General features: G+C 28.8%; 1 protein-coding gene across 2 annotated transcripts in view; it reads left to right on the top strand.

Annotated features, from left to right (window-relative positions):
* The first annotated feature begins 1,079 nt into the window (after nucleotides 1–1,079).
* The window catches only part of mub (poly(rC)-binding protein mub), a 50,075-nt gene continuing 35,920 nt past the window's right edge, over nucleotides 1,080–15,234 (top strand). The window contains exons 1-2 of one of the 2 annotated variants that reach the window (XM_011500478.1): nucleotides 1,080–1,614; nucleotides 10,343–10,637. In XM_011500478.1, coding sequence (XP_011498780.1) covers nucleotides 10,557–10,637 — 81 coding nt within the window. In that variant the 5' untranslated portion in view covers nucleotides 1,080–1,614; nucleotides 10,343–10,556. The remainder of the gene's footprint in view (nucleotides 1,615–10,342; nucleotides 10,638–15,234) is intronic. The other variant, XM_011500488.1, reaches the window with a different exon arrangement.

The following is a 15,234-nucleotide window of genomic DNA, read 5'->3' as shown; positions in this document are numbered from 1 at the left end:
TAAGGGCAAATGGGCAAGTTGGTTAAGGGTGGGGGTCGGTACGTCAAATGACTGCGGGGAATGAAGCAGATCCATGGTGAATTAATCATATATGACCTTAGGCTTACGGTAAATTGACGTCGATTGAACCTATCATCTGTTAGTAATGAAATTCTGTTTTAATTAGGCGAACAAAGTGGGTGCGCAAGCGAGCGAGTTTGTAAGTATTGCGTGCGTGTGCCTGCATGTGTGTTTGTAAACGTGCGGTGAGCGAGTAGTGTCATTAAATGAATAGAATTATTGTAAGTTTGTGTATAATATGGATTTTTACTTTTTTCATGAAATTCATTACATGCTTTTAGAAAGCTGTTGTGGAATGACTCGATGGAATTATCATGAAAAATGTTTGCATTCATTTTGAAATGACATTTACATATCATTAAAATCGAAATAATTTAAATAGGAAAATTTATTAGCATATTGAAACTTTTAATTATTTTTGTTTAAAATACAATGATACAATGTATCATTGCATTTCAAATGACATTCTTTTCTGCAAAGCAAAATATGATCAATTAAGAAAAATCATCTGCTGTATTAATACAATATTCGTTATTCTTTAATAAGTAATCGTTCTATTTTATGATACGTAAAAAAATTGTTATTTATAATTAGTGGACGATTCATTGAAAGTAAAGTCTTATATTTAATGAGATAAATTAAAATAATCGCTTATTTATATTTATTCTGTGACTTGTCGATTTCATTTGATCCTGCAAACGTTTAAAACACATTTCATAAGAACCTTAAATATAATTTTATAAATATTTTAATATATTTTCAAATTTCTAATTTGGCATTATTATCGAATAATACTAAAAATTAAGGTGTATGGTCACAAGTAGAGGTGTAAATCAAATACATATGCTAAATCGGTTAGAAATTGAAACGTTTATGTTCCATGATAGGCTAGGGATGGTAGGTATGACCAACATGACTATTTGATTAGGTTGAGGATGAGAGTTTGCAAAGAGGCGACGTAATGCTGATCACGCGACGTGACGACGCGTCTTACTTTCGTCTGACTGACGGTCACATACCACCGCGCAAGCGCGTCGACGCTTACTCCCACTTTTCCGCTTTCGCTCTTTCTTGATCCAGTAGTGGATGTCCGCATCCCCTCTCGTTCGCCGTAGCGTCAAAAGCGGTGGCGGCGACGACGGGTGCAATGGCGGGAGGTTGGAGGGGTAGCTAATCGGCATCGACGTACGTGCGGCCAGAGAACCTTATGTACGTCGCTGTAGTCTCGTCCTCCCGCGTTTTCGTTAGTACGCACCTAACCCGTGCTGTAACCGTTGTGTTACTTTGTGTCGCTCGTCCTTGCCTCCTCCACAGACTGCCAGCAAGTGAAAAAGAGAGACAGAAGTAGATTGTTAAAAAGTAATAGTCAGTGTCGCCGCCGCGTTGAATTGTGAATCCGCAAGTACAAATTGTAGACACGGTCCGTGGAGGAAGGTGTATTTTTGTTTGTTGGCCGAGACGGAGAAAAGTGTCGATGAGGTTGGTGCAGGAAGAAGAGATCACCAACAATAACGGCAACAGCCATCGTCAATGACCCTCGAGCCGCCAGTTTAGGTAACTGTAGAGCGAGTAGTAGCATGCGATAATCAGAGCAACGCCGCCGGTTGCGCGCAGGGCCACCGCCATCATGCGTTGAACGCCACGCCGGCGGCGGGCTGCGGGGGGAGAGGGACCCATTCGTTGAAGGTCCGCTTTTAGGTTAGGTGGACTAGTAGCGACTTCCGGTACGTTCAATGCTTAGAGAGAGAGAGAGAGGGAGAGAGAGAGAGAGAGAGAGAGAGAGAGAGAAAGAAAGAGAGAAAGAAACAGACTGATAGACTGACTGAAAAGGGGGGTGAGAAAAAGGAAAACAAAGTTTGTATTAATCTTCTTCGTAGCTTTGTATATTTAAAGTTTAGGCCCTTTATTAGAATATCTAGGGGTCAGGGATAAAGATAGGCGAGATACTCGCAAGCTATGAAATGTCGAGACTTGAGCTATTGATTGGGGTTTGACGAGAGAACGAATCAGCGAGCGAGAGAGAAAGAGAATTTGTACGTGTGTGAGAGAGTAAGATAGTTAATGCACGGATAAGGAATTGCTGCATTTTTCTCACGCGCACATATGTGCACGGTAGTTCGTGAACGTGCGCTTCATGAACCTGTGGGTCTTTGTATTAACCTCAAAAAAAAGCAGTCACGCGAGGCTCGATGACGCTGGTACGACTACGAATTGTTTCACAGCTGCAAAATAATAAAAAGGAGCAAAAACGCAGGTATTTACAGTGTTGCCAGAATTACGGCCATGCGAGAGTTTATCGAGTGTGCGGAAAGGACGACACGCGTTCACTGATCCAGCAGTCGTTACTCGGTTTCTCTTTGATATACCATTTTCGAATTGTCGGTCCCAATTGCATGAACGAATACATTTTTCTTTATATAAGATTATATCGTTGCCTATGTTGTCTGCCACAAGAATACACGGTATGATTGAGAGATAGAAAATGGCCGAAGAATATACGAGATTGCGACTGGAGTTTTGAGTTTTGGCCGTATGCGCGTATTGGCGTCAGTGGACGAAAAATCATTGTTTTAAAAATGCGTAATAATGCAATCGCTGGCCGCCTACTCAAGATGTGCATGAAAGTTCATTTTAAAATTCTGTACGTGATGCGATGGAATAAGAATGGGAATAATAATTAGAAATGAGGAAAACAACTTCGTACGTGTTTAAATCTTTGTGAGTGCGTTTGAATTATGCGAGAAATGAGCTTAATAATTCAGATAAATATTTTGTTTCGTTTGCTCTAATACGCCCATGCAATTACAGGTGTAAACATTTTTCTGCGTTGCTCTAGTTTTTAATTTGTATAGCCAATTTTAAATTAGATTCTCAATTTTAATTGACATTAATTATTAATTGCTTGATATGCATCATTACAGTTAAAGCAGAATTTTATAAAAAATTGAAACTGTACAAGCATAATTTTTTTCTTTTCATTATTTAATTGGGTAATAATGTAATCTACGTTCTTTTTTATATTGAAATCAAGCTAATTATAGTATATGGTATAGGTACTACAGTCACTGCGTCTAATTTCCAAAATGAATTTATTCACTATATGCATTCACAAGACCATGTAAAATGATAAAAATATAAGTGATACAAATAAAAATATAAATGATAAAAATGATAATAAAATGATAAAATTTTCGTAGTTTAAGAAAAGAACCATATTTGTTTATTTCTAATCTATTTCAGGGATATTACCTTTATTACAATACTTTTTCACTTTCTACCGTGCCGAAAATGAATTTCCTTTGTTCAATGAAAAGTGTTTTATTTAGTAAGTTATAATTAATTTATCAGATATATGAAGTTGATTAATCGTGATGTGTTAAGCAAACGATTTTTAAAGTAAAAATCTATTTATGAAATCGAAGATTATATTATTAATGTTTTCTGATGAAATTATTTATAACATTGATAAGGAACATAATAATGTAATAAACTACTTCAATTTTTAAGAGCATATTATGAAAAAAAATAGCAAGAAAGCTTTTGGAAACTAAACAAAAAGCGAATGAATTTTAGGTTCTTCTTGTTTTTGTTCCTTACAATTGAATGTTGAATATATTTTCAAAAACTGTATTTAAATTTTTATATTCAAGAGTAAAATAGGTATTAATTTTTATTATTTATAACAGCATTAATAACTAAATTACAAGTAAGATTCTACAAGTTGCTGAAATTATATAAATGAATATAACATTTGGATAGAAGTAATTAAGCACTTAATGCGATGAAATTTATACAATAAGATGAATTAATTATCTTTATTTAATTAAAATATTGGACAAAAAGACATGCAGATGCCAACTTTGTACTTTAAAATTTTTACAAATAAAATTTTTTAAAATACTGCAGAAAATAAACAGATACTGTAGCTATAATAACACAGATATATTTAAATATTAATTATGGATTTATAATTAAAACAGATATATAAAATTAATATATTCGCTACAAATGATTGCATATAAATATCCTAAAATTTTATGAACAGTTTTAGGACATGTTCTAGGATTACCAGGATTGATATTTTTTCAATTATAATTCAGATATTATTTCCATTTATACGCACGCACGTGCATAGCAAGGGAGAAACAATGAGAGTGGAATTGAAAGATTTTTTCAAAGTTCAAATTGCATATTTATAAAAAAATATTTGCAAAGCTTAAAATCTTTCCAGTTGTCAATCATTATTTTGATTCACGTAACACTCAACGAATCATCCGATATTACAAGTGATTCAGGCCGTATGGTTTTGCCTGCATTCATTATGTAATCTGGAAGTGGAACAGGGCCCAAAAGTGCACGAATAAATAAAAGATTATTGAAAGAATATCATTAGCAGCATCAGTAAAACTTCTATTTGTAAAACCAAAAGTGATCGGCTGCCCGCGTATTGATTGTTTCGTCGCGTCTGGCTGCGCGGCCCACCTCGGTTTGATCTTTCTCAATTTCGCATACGGCGTTCCTTCCATCCGTATTAAATGAAAAAGACATTCGGCAGTGAGAAAAAAAGGCGAGCTATCTCGAAGAGTCAATGAAGCAATATTAACAATGGTTGTTTGCTAAGCTTACAAAGAAAAACAAGTGCACAAGACGGGTGCCCATAATTTGTAATTTTTACATGTAGCATAATTTTGAGTAACTATTGCAATTTTGTCCAGCGAATTCTATTTTACACCATAGTATGAGCAGACATATCCTTATATTTTATATCAGTTATTACTATCTCTTGTTAATTACTATCTCTACTCTTATAAGTATCTTATTAACTACTAAACATAAAAATAATAAAGTTCAATATCTTGGCGTATTTTCGATTCATATATTTCTTCAAGATTTGTCATTTTAATATAAAATTAAAAGATGTAATTTAATATTTATTATATTATATTCTAAAATAGTTCATAGTGCTTGTTGAGAAAGAATATACTATGAAAATTAACAATAGATATTTATAATAGGTTGGCAAGGAATCATTTTAATATTTTTTTGGAGAAAGTAAAATTTCCTTAGACCAGTGAATCGAAGAGAAAATTTTCATTAAATGCGCCATTCATATTATTTCACTCGCATGGATTTTAAAAAAACATAAAAGAGTTCTACCATTGTTGCTACTCATACTTCTCAAGCCTAGGCATTAAAAAATAAAATATATATATGTAACAAAAATTAAAAAAGAACCCAATAAAAGTAGGATTAGGACGCATTACAGAGCAAAAGCATTTTAGTAATACTTTGGTTTGTCGTGGATTCCTGATATCAAGTATGCGCGGCCGCCCACTAAATCGACGTCGAGATCCACTTTATGGACATTGATTTATCGTACCCAGTTCTCTCCAGTTACGAAGTAATCAAGAACGACGGACGGCAGTTATTGACATAAGGGAAAAGCGACGGGAAACCGGTCGGTTGTCTCCTCTACCGTCGTGTAACGGGGAGGTCATACTCACAGGCAGTGCACTCGCTAAAGCCGTAATGCGAGCGACAGCGAGAAAAACGCGAGCTCACGTCTGGTCGCTTTTTTGTCATTCCCATGTTTCCTGTTGCGACCGTTATCTACCAATCACGTGTATGCATAAATGCTCCTTTTAATATCGCGCGCACGAGATGATAACCGGAACTTATTTTACGAAACAAGTTAGGACGTAATTATCTATTATCGATTATATTATCTATTATCGAAGCTATTGTCGATAACCTTTGTGTCCAATGTTTTAATATTGATCGAGTGCAATCGAATTGAATCTTAAATCGAATTCAATCTTTATCATATTACATTTTTTAACTGAAATATTACCTGATTTTTTAATAAAATATACCAATTAAACAATTATCTAATCTTAATTATCTCCTAAATAAATACATTTTATAATAAAAATATGTAAACAATATTTAGAATTATGTCGAATAATATTGATAAAAATTTTATTTTCGTTGGACTTATTTATTAGCTAATCTTCTTATCAATTCAGCAATGTTAAATAAATCGACATGCTATTTTTCTAACTTTGCGAATGTAAAGTAATTAATTATATTGCTAAAAATATAAGAAAACGAAAAGATTATCAAGGGCAGAATATTGTCAAATCTTAATCAGTATTTAGATAAGTACAATTTGCATTAAAGAAACAAGTTGTTTTATTTTAGTAAATTGATATTTTATCCCAAATTACATGAAATAATTAATGTGATAATAAGTCATTAAGTAATAATAAGTGGTTTTATATTATAGATTATATAAAGCTTATTTCACATCAGGATATATTTATTCGGTTGTATCTTAATACTTGTAATATTACATTCAAATATATTTTATAAGGTATTAGAAACTTGTTTTTTGAACTTTTTTTGATATCACTATATTAAGATAAATTTTAATACTACAAGTAGTAAGAGGGAAAACATTTTTTGACATAACTCAAGTTTTTGTCTGATTTTAAAACTGAATTTTTGCTGTATTATTGTCAATAAAATTTTTTGAAATTATTATATTACGTTATTAATGTTACATTTCAAAGAAGAAAACGAATATTAAAACTTCGCAAGAATGCCACTATATTCACGATGCTAGCCAGAAGAAGCTTTACAGATGAAATTGTCTCATTCTTTATTTTTCTATTTAAAACATTTTTGACGTTTATTTCGAATGAATGAAAAACGAAAAATGAAGAAATGCGAGTTTTTCACCCTCATGCCTAACAGTCAGTTATGTAAGAATCATTGCTGACTTGGTTTTTGTCGCCTTGTGACTTTACCAGATGTTGAACAAACGCTCGACTCCCGCAGGCAAAAACAGACGTAACTCGTAATGTGTAATCGTGAGAAAAGCAGTCTAGGAAGACACATTTGTGGATGATTAAAAAAGACTATGATTCTACGTTCAAAACATTCAGGACCGTGCTTTCTCATTGATTACGTTGAAGCTGATTGATAAACTGGTTTGCTTAAAATTTCGATTTTTATTTTTTATATTTATGTAATGTTTGCATCTAATAACTAAATAATTGATAATAATCGTTATGATATGAAGTTTCGAATTTTGTATACTTAATTGTTTGGGCTCTTGTCGAAATAATGGTAAATAGTACACTGTTCGAATACTTTTAAGTTTATTGTTATTTTATTGTTCAATGAAATTTATAATTCTCAGGTTATCGTATTTGCCAAATGAAAAAATTGTAATTTAGAATAATTAAGATAATTTTAAAATTAATTAAAATACCTGATTTATATTCTTCTTATTGGCACTTAGTATAGTAATAGGATTTGAGAAAGTACTTGAATTAATCTTTATCATTGTTATTCATTTTGTTTGTATTATTAAGAATGAAAAGCTAGTATTTACAAGATTTTAGTAACTGCAAACTTTATTAAACACTGTACATTGCATATTAGCAAAGTTGTGAAATCAACGCTATCTATATTATATATGACATAAAAACAGAATTGCAAATTGAAATGGAGTTACTTGTTTAGAAGTTTCATATTTTGAAAAATCGCAAAAGTCCATGTCTTAAAGAGAAAAGGATATCATGCTAACAGACAGCCGTATAAAATCAAAGTAGCAACTAATGAACATTCATAAAAAATTTTCCAATTTTCTATGCTCTTAGTATATTTTGTTTTGCAATAAATTCGTTTAGCAAAAAATAAAATGATGCCGTTTCTTCTCGCGCACAAATCGGTAATAGGATGAGACTGAAATAATTTTCTATTTCATTTTTTCCTATTGCATTCATCAGATTCACTTAGATAAATACAGCTTTATGATATAATTTATTAACTTCGTTAATTTTTTTATATGGCTTATATTCTTTTCTTATATTACGTGTTCAACTACTGATATAATAAAGTTAATCAATTGTATATTGTCATGATGTTTTTGCGTTCCATTCGCATTTCTTTAAAATTTTGAAATTGAAATATAACATCATTATTATCAATTTTGATAAGATTTAAATTTATTTATTCTTTATATTAAAATAACAATGTTATAATTGTTATTTTAAATAGGATTAAAACTACATTCAGTACATTTATTCATATACATAGTTTATATCGACAGAATACATTTATTCATATTGAAATATAAGTTAAGAATTAAATTTAAAAGAATAACTAAATAAAGAGGTTTACTTAATTATGATTTAAATTTAATACTGTATTATGATTAAATCTTATGTCAAAATTTGTTTTGACATTACTTTTATAAAATTTGGTAAAAAAGCGATAAAATACAAAATGAATTGAATTTTGATAGTTTGATTTCGGCTATCTGTTTACGTTCAATAATTTAGTTTGAAATTAACTTCTACCCAAATGATTTTTGATTTTTATACACTGAAACGTTTATAAATTTTATTAGTTTAAAAAAAAATTTTTTTTTTTAAGTTGAATTTTATAATATAATAATTTATAATTAAATACAATGGCTATAGTTTTATAATAACATAACATATAGTTCGATCATCGGAAATGTCTAGATTTTAATGGATAAAAAAGTTTCTTAAAATTATAAACAAAATTTATAATAATAAGAATGATAATAAAATTTTTGCAATATTTTACTCACTTTTTTCGATTATGTAATTAATAAAAGTTTAGTAGAAAAATATTAATAATTACAAAAATAGAATAAATGATCATAGGATTAAACAGTACTTTTTAGCTAGGACGCATCAGTATGAGTAATGCTACTTTGGTAGCATAGGTACAGCAATAGAAAATGTCTGCCATTTGGGTCAATATTGTATTTATTTATATTTTCAGATTTTTAGCACTTTAATGAATTAAGTGATTGTTATAATTTATTTTACAATTTAAAAATTTCAATATAGAATTTTTTTTATGTATTTTAGACAATGAAAAAGTCGATAAGAATGTTTAAATAATTCTATTATCTCATCTCCAGTTTCTTATTTTGTTTTTTTTTTAAATTATTTTAATACCAAAATTTATAAAAATTTATAAAAGGATTCATTGAATTATGATGTCGTTTAATGCAATAAATTTTCGATTTAAATGTAGTTTTAAAAAGTGGAACATGGAAGCTTATAATATTTGTATGTGATGTACATAATTTATTTATTTCGTATAGAAAATTTCTCTGATTTAAAAGACAATTCAGTCCTAAATTTTAAAGTTGAATGCTCTATTTTCTTACACTCAACTCGATGTTTTAAATAATATAATTTCATCTTAGATAATTATCTAATTAAGTTAATAAATACATAATAATTATCAGTATAGTATTGCATGTTTGGTAAGAATAAAACAAGAGTAACATTATCATTTCTTGTTCAATACACTCATAAATATCTTTCGCATTGCGGTTTCGTTTTCAGACTTTGAAAATTTAATAAAAGTAGTTTAGATAGACTTATCAGTGTATTTCTATTACAGGTGTTTGCTTTATCAATTTCATCTTTTTTTAATTCTCTCTTTCTACACGTTTTTGTCGTTTGTAGTAGATTTTATTGGACTTAACGCTTAATTAAATCGAGACCATTTTTAAACTTACCTTTTTTTAATTATTTGTTTTATCAATACATGGATTACTGTTTTGGTTACTTTTATTGTCTATCTATAAAGAATATATATATATATATATATATATATATATATATATAATACACGTATTTTTAATATTATTGTAAATATGCAAATTAAGTCTTTCTATTTTAAATGTAATTGCAAAAGTAACAATTAATAACTCTTTAAAAATTACAGAAATAAAACGTAAATTTATTGATGCGTGCTATTTTTCAAAACTGATAACTATGAAAAATCCAAAATTTTACTTACAATATTTTTTTTAACATTCTTTTATTAATAGTTATTTTGATTTTTTTATAAATATCCAATTCCACGTGTGAATGTGTTTATGCAATAATTTCCATATACAAAATATAATCAATTAAAAGATAAATAAAGATTTTATATTAATCAACCTTTAATTTTTATTGGATAATGTGATTGATTTGATAAAATAAATTAGTATCTATTTATAGAGACGAATAACTAATTATTATTTTAAACTCATGAAATACAAACTGTTAACACTGAATTATGAATATATTAATTTTGTTGAATCAAAGAATTCATATTTTTGATAAAAAGAAGATAGTGTTTGAATCGTACAGGCGCTTAAAACTTTACGATTAAATGTTAATTCTAAGTGAAAAAAGTGTAATTTTAAATCATAATATGCGATGTTTATCTGTTTCAGTGTGAACAGTTTACTTTCTCGGCAGACATAAAAAGCAGTACTAGGAAGTCAACTAATCAGGAATCTTCCCATCCAAATTCCTGGGCCAACTTCGCACATCTGACCAGTGTCCTGTTTCGCCTCCTTGGTCCCGCCTCCCCACGTGCATCAAGTGACGTCAACAATTGTGAGATATTAATTCGTGAGCCCCGAGCTGAAAAAGTAGGTTTTGACAATGGACGGCATGGACATCAAACCCGTGCTTAATGACGACCCGTCGGTTACCCTGACTATTCGTCTCATCATGCAGGGCAAGGTATGTCTGTTACTTTTAATTTTATAAGATTTTGAAAAAGGGATACTTTAATATCTGACGAAGATGGTAAAAAAGGCCCGGTACTGTTGCTGATTAATGTTTGTTTTCATTTTAGCATTTAATAGTCGCGTAGAAATTTGAAGCACTGATTTATAACTTTATGTCCTGTCTAATGTTTTCACGTAGAATCAAATAAAATTTCTCCATTATTTTCAATTTAAAATTTGTTGTCAATATTTAATTTGGTTAAATCTCGAAGTAAAATCTCTCACTAGTAACATCGTTATCCGCCCACTTTAATTTTTAGCTTTTTAATCAAACTTAATTTTGTATTTAATCTGAGATTAATTGAAAATTTGCTCTATAATTCTTTTTAAAAGAATATTGGTAATTAGAGTTTTATGTTTTCTGAAACTTTTTTATCAAACTAAATTTCGTTTAATAACATGCACAAGAAAACGAATATATTGAAGAGTATAATCATTCGCATATTAGGTATTTTTTAACGAATAGGAAGTTTTTGAGTATATTATCAGATATTTTCCAGTAAAAATTTTTGTAAATCTAAACTCAATTTTATCTTTTAATTTGAGAGTTGCGTAGTATTAAGGATTAATTGTCTTGTCATGTAATGTAAATAAAAAATTTTGACTGTCAAAAATAATTGTTACGTAGATCATAACTCGTATGTTTGTGTCAGTGTAAAACGAAAGTGCATGAAACTGGACAATATGTTAAGAGAATCACTTTGATTGAAATTGCACTTGCAATTGAAGCAACTTATTATTTTTGCTATGATAGCGCAACAGTTTGTTTTAGAAGAATTACAAGTTGCAATCGATGTATGCTACGTTTACTTAAAATAAAATTAGTAATTTATGATATTACTTATAAAGTATAATCAATTATTCATAGAGAGCAGGCATATTCACATAAACTAATTAACAATAATAAAATTAGAATTAAGCTTAAAAATTATAAATGATATACTATTGATGACTAATTTATCGTTTTATCGTTATTCCATTTTTGTTATTCAAGATAACGCTAATGCTTCTGAATGAATAGTAACAATCTTCCGTCTGTACTGTGCCCAACGTCACAATATAGAATAAATAATTTTTAATTGAAACTCTAAATACATCGTACTGTAAAACTGGAATAATTTACAGTTGTACATACAATTGTGTGACAATATTGATTTTTAATTCTTATCTTGTAAATTATTTTGTAAATCAATTCATCAATTATGAAAAATGAGCATATATAATTAACTATTCACTAGTGTGATTTTAATTAGCTGAATAATAAAATTCATATTGTTTCTAAAATAAAAAAGAAACAAATTTATTCGAAATATTTTAGAATTAATGTGAATTAGAACAAAGTGATAAAATTTAGTGTTTTTATATGTATACCTCATTTTATATGTTTGAAATAATATATTAAAAATATTTTGGATGATTTATGCTAATAGATTAATTTGTATAAACAATCTTCGTTAAGAAATTCCGTTTTAAAATCAATTTATATTTGTTATATATTTAAATGATAAATTAATTTTGTATTTTAAATAATGAATCTTGAAATAATTCTCTTAAAACAAAAAGTTTATTTCTTAATTAAAGTGCTACTGTTTCCAATTTAATAAAAAGCTCTTTTTATAGCTAATTCTAATTTGTTTACATGCTACCAAAAACAGACGTATTTATGTTTGGTTTTTAACCTAAAAATATTATAACGAAAAGAAATTGATAGAAATAATCAAGAATAGAAGGGTGTAAACATTAAATGTTAGTTGTATTTTAATAATATTTTAATAATATTTTAGCAGTTAGACAAACTTCATAATTCTTTACAATGTATGCAATATATTTGAAATATTTATTTTGCAACCTTTAAACGTTATATTTTTTTACATTGATATATAAATATATCAGTTTATAATCTATCGGTTTAAGGATTCCTAAAAATGTACGTTGCTAGATAATTAGTATCTCCATTACTTAATTAATTGAATTTTCTTTAATTTTTTAAAATTAATAATTTGTTTTACCAAAATAAGTTCAATTTTAAATGGTTAGTCTTATAAGAATGTATTATAGGCATATTAAAATTTATGAATTTTTCATATTCTGGAAAATACTTATGACAAAAACAAAATTGATAGTGTTTTATTGCATAAAATTAAAAAAAACTGGTATTTTGTTAGTACTTAGTCGATATTTAACAACTAATATCAATGAAATACAGAAGTAATATAATTATTAACATTTTAAATAAGATAAATTCCTACTGCTATTTAAAAAAGAAACAAAATATTTTTATTTATTACAATTTAATCTATGTTTTCCAAATTTTTAAAATACTTATTATGGATTAAGTTATTGTATACTACTGTATATAAGCATCGCATACTCAATGACGAGTGGTTTTCATAAATTTGGATTAATTCAATTGTATAAGATTAATACACATTTAGTATAGATATTTCATTACTAAGTAAAAATACATTAAAGAAAAATTAATTTTTTTAAATGTTATAGCCTGCGCGTACTAGGCAGACGTATTCTATTTCTCTAAATCACGTGACACGAATATTATTATTGCCTTCGCACCTCAATCAGAAACCGTTTTTGCTATTTAAATTCCTCATTGCTTTTAGATCCAAATTAAAAATTTAATAATTTCATGAAACGTGCAATCTTGTATACCTCTATCTAATATATATCTCTATAAAATAGAGCTTGAACTTCATTTAATTGTTTTATTTTATACACTCTATTTTCATTTAGTAACTTTAATCATTATTTTAATATTCTTGAATTCATTTTTTATTTAATCTGTTTGCTTAAAAATTGATATATTACCGTTTAAGGTGGATTATATAATCGCGTTGTAATTTAAAATCTTAATAAGAAGTAAATATAATCGTTTTTTTCTTCTCAGATACCATTAATTGAGACATATCTTTGAGTATTAAATATTTGTTTTATTCTTTCAATTAATATCTCTGTTATATATAGTCTAAATGTAAGTAATAAATGTCAAGATGACTTACTAGGAGTTATTATTAATTTTCGTGATTTTTTTTCTTTTATCTAATATTCTTGTTGTGGTACTTACTCCATGTGATGTTACGAGAAGGGCTAAGCAAGGCTCAAGCGTAAGAATAAGAGGAAGACACGTCCTTTGAGCAATAAAGGGGTGTCAGGGGAAAAATATGAGTGAAGGTATCGTTTAGACGGCGACTCGATTTTTTTTCTTTTTCGCTGAAGTAATCGGAGCGCAAGCAAATCTTCCGTGCGAATTCACATTCGGGTCGTAAGTGTATTACGGGTTTAAATTTAAAGCCCGCAACATGTCGATAAATATACTGGCGCGAGTTTCAAGCCAAAGCATAACGCACTCTTATGCGATTTGAGCGAGCTTTTTTTACCGCGAAAGAACGGGCACTGGATGTTATTAATGCTTTATAAATATGCAGAGGCTATGCTGGTACTTTTAGAAATCTAGAAAACTAGTGCCTTCGAGTAATTGACTTCGGATAATGGATGCAGTTTGATATATGGAAATGGATCACGTAAAATAATTAGGCCGAAGACGAAAACTACTTGGTGATAGTGCCAATGTTTGGTAAATGTAAAAATTAATTTTAATTAAGTTATGCCTTTTAGGCTTCAATTATATATTTAGGATAATTTTAAAAATTAGAAAGAATTTTGTATGTTTATGTAGAAGTTTTACAATTTTAGAAGGAGATTTATGCTTTAACCATAATTATACGCAATGTTAGAAAACACGCATCTTAAGTGCATTTGTGATATTAAATGTAAGTATAGTGTCGAAAAGCGATGGATTTAAAATGTTTTGAGAAACAAAATGTTTCTGTATATAAAGTTAATCTGTATACATGAAACAGTGTAATTTATCTTTCATGCTTAACCATGAAGATGATGTTAGCGATTGAAATTTTCGGCAAAATATTTTATGATAATTTTTATAATAAAATAAGATTAATGCTATAAAATAGCGTACAGAAGTTTTTAATGCTGCTAATTTGAAAAGTATGGATAATATAACTATAGCCAAGTTTTAATCAAGATACAATATTACAATCCTTTATTCGGAGTTATAATAAAACGCTGTAAAATAAATATATTCAAGGACGTTGTATAAATACTCGTATTTATGTAATTTTCGCTATGATTGAACGATTAAATATTATTCTTGTTTTTACTTATACGGATGCTTCATTAAAAATCGTTCCATTGTTCTTGAAACGATACCGAAGTCTTAGGCAGGTTGAATAAAGTGTCTACATTACGTTATAAATTCGAATAAAAGGCATCAACACTATTATTTGCGTTATCAACAAGCGAAATCGTTTTTAATTCACAATGTCCATCATCAATTTGGCATGCAATGCACTGATATCGATGAACGTTTTTGCGATTCATCAGAAATAAGAACGAATATTATTCAAACGAAAAATTCATTGGGTGTTTGGGCAAGATGAACGTTAAACGTCATGACTCGCGTCATACCATTTACGAGCTTGACGATTACATTCGTGTCCATGCAAATGCATGGCTTA

This window comes from Ceratosolen solmsi, unplaced genomic scaffold, assembly GCF_000503995.2.
Source record: "Ceratosolen solmsi marchali unplaced genomic scaffold, CerSol_1.0 scaffold10, whole genome shotgun sequence".
Taxonomy (NCBI): Eukaryota; Metazoa; Arthropoda; class Insecta; order Hymenoptera; family Agaonidae; genus Ceratosolen; species Ceratosolen solmsi.
This window is presented reverse-complemented; position numbering and strand designations above follow the sequence as displayed.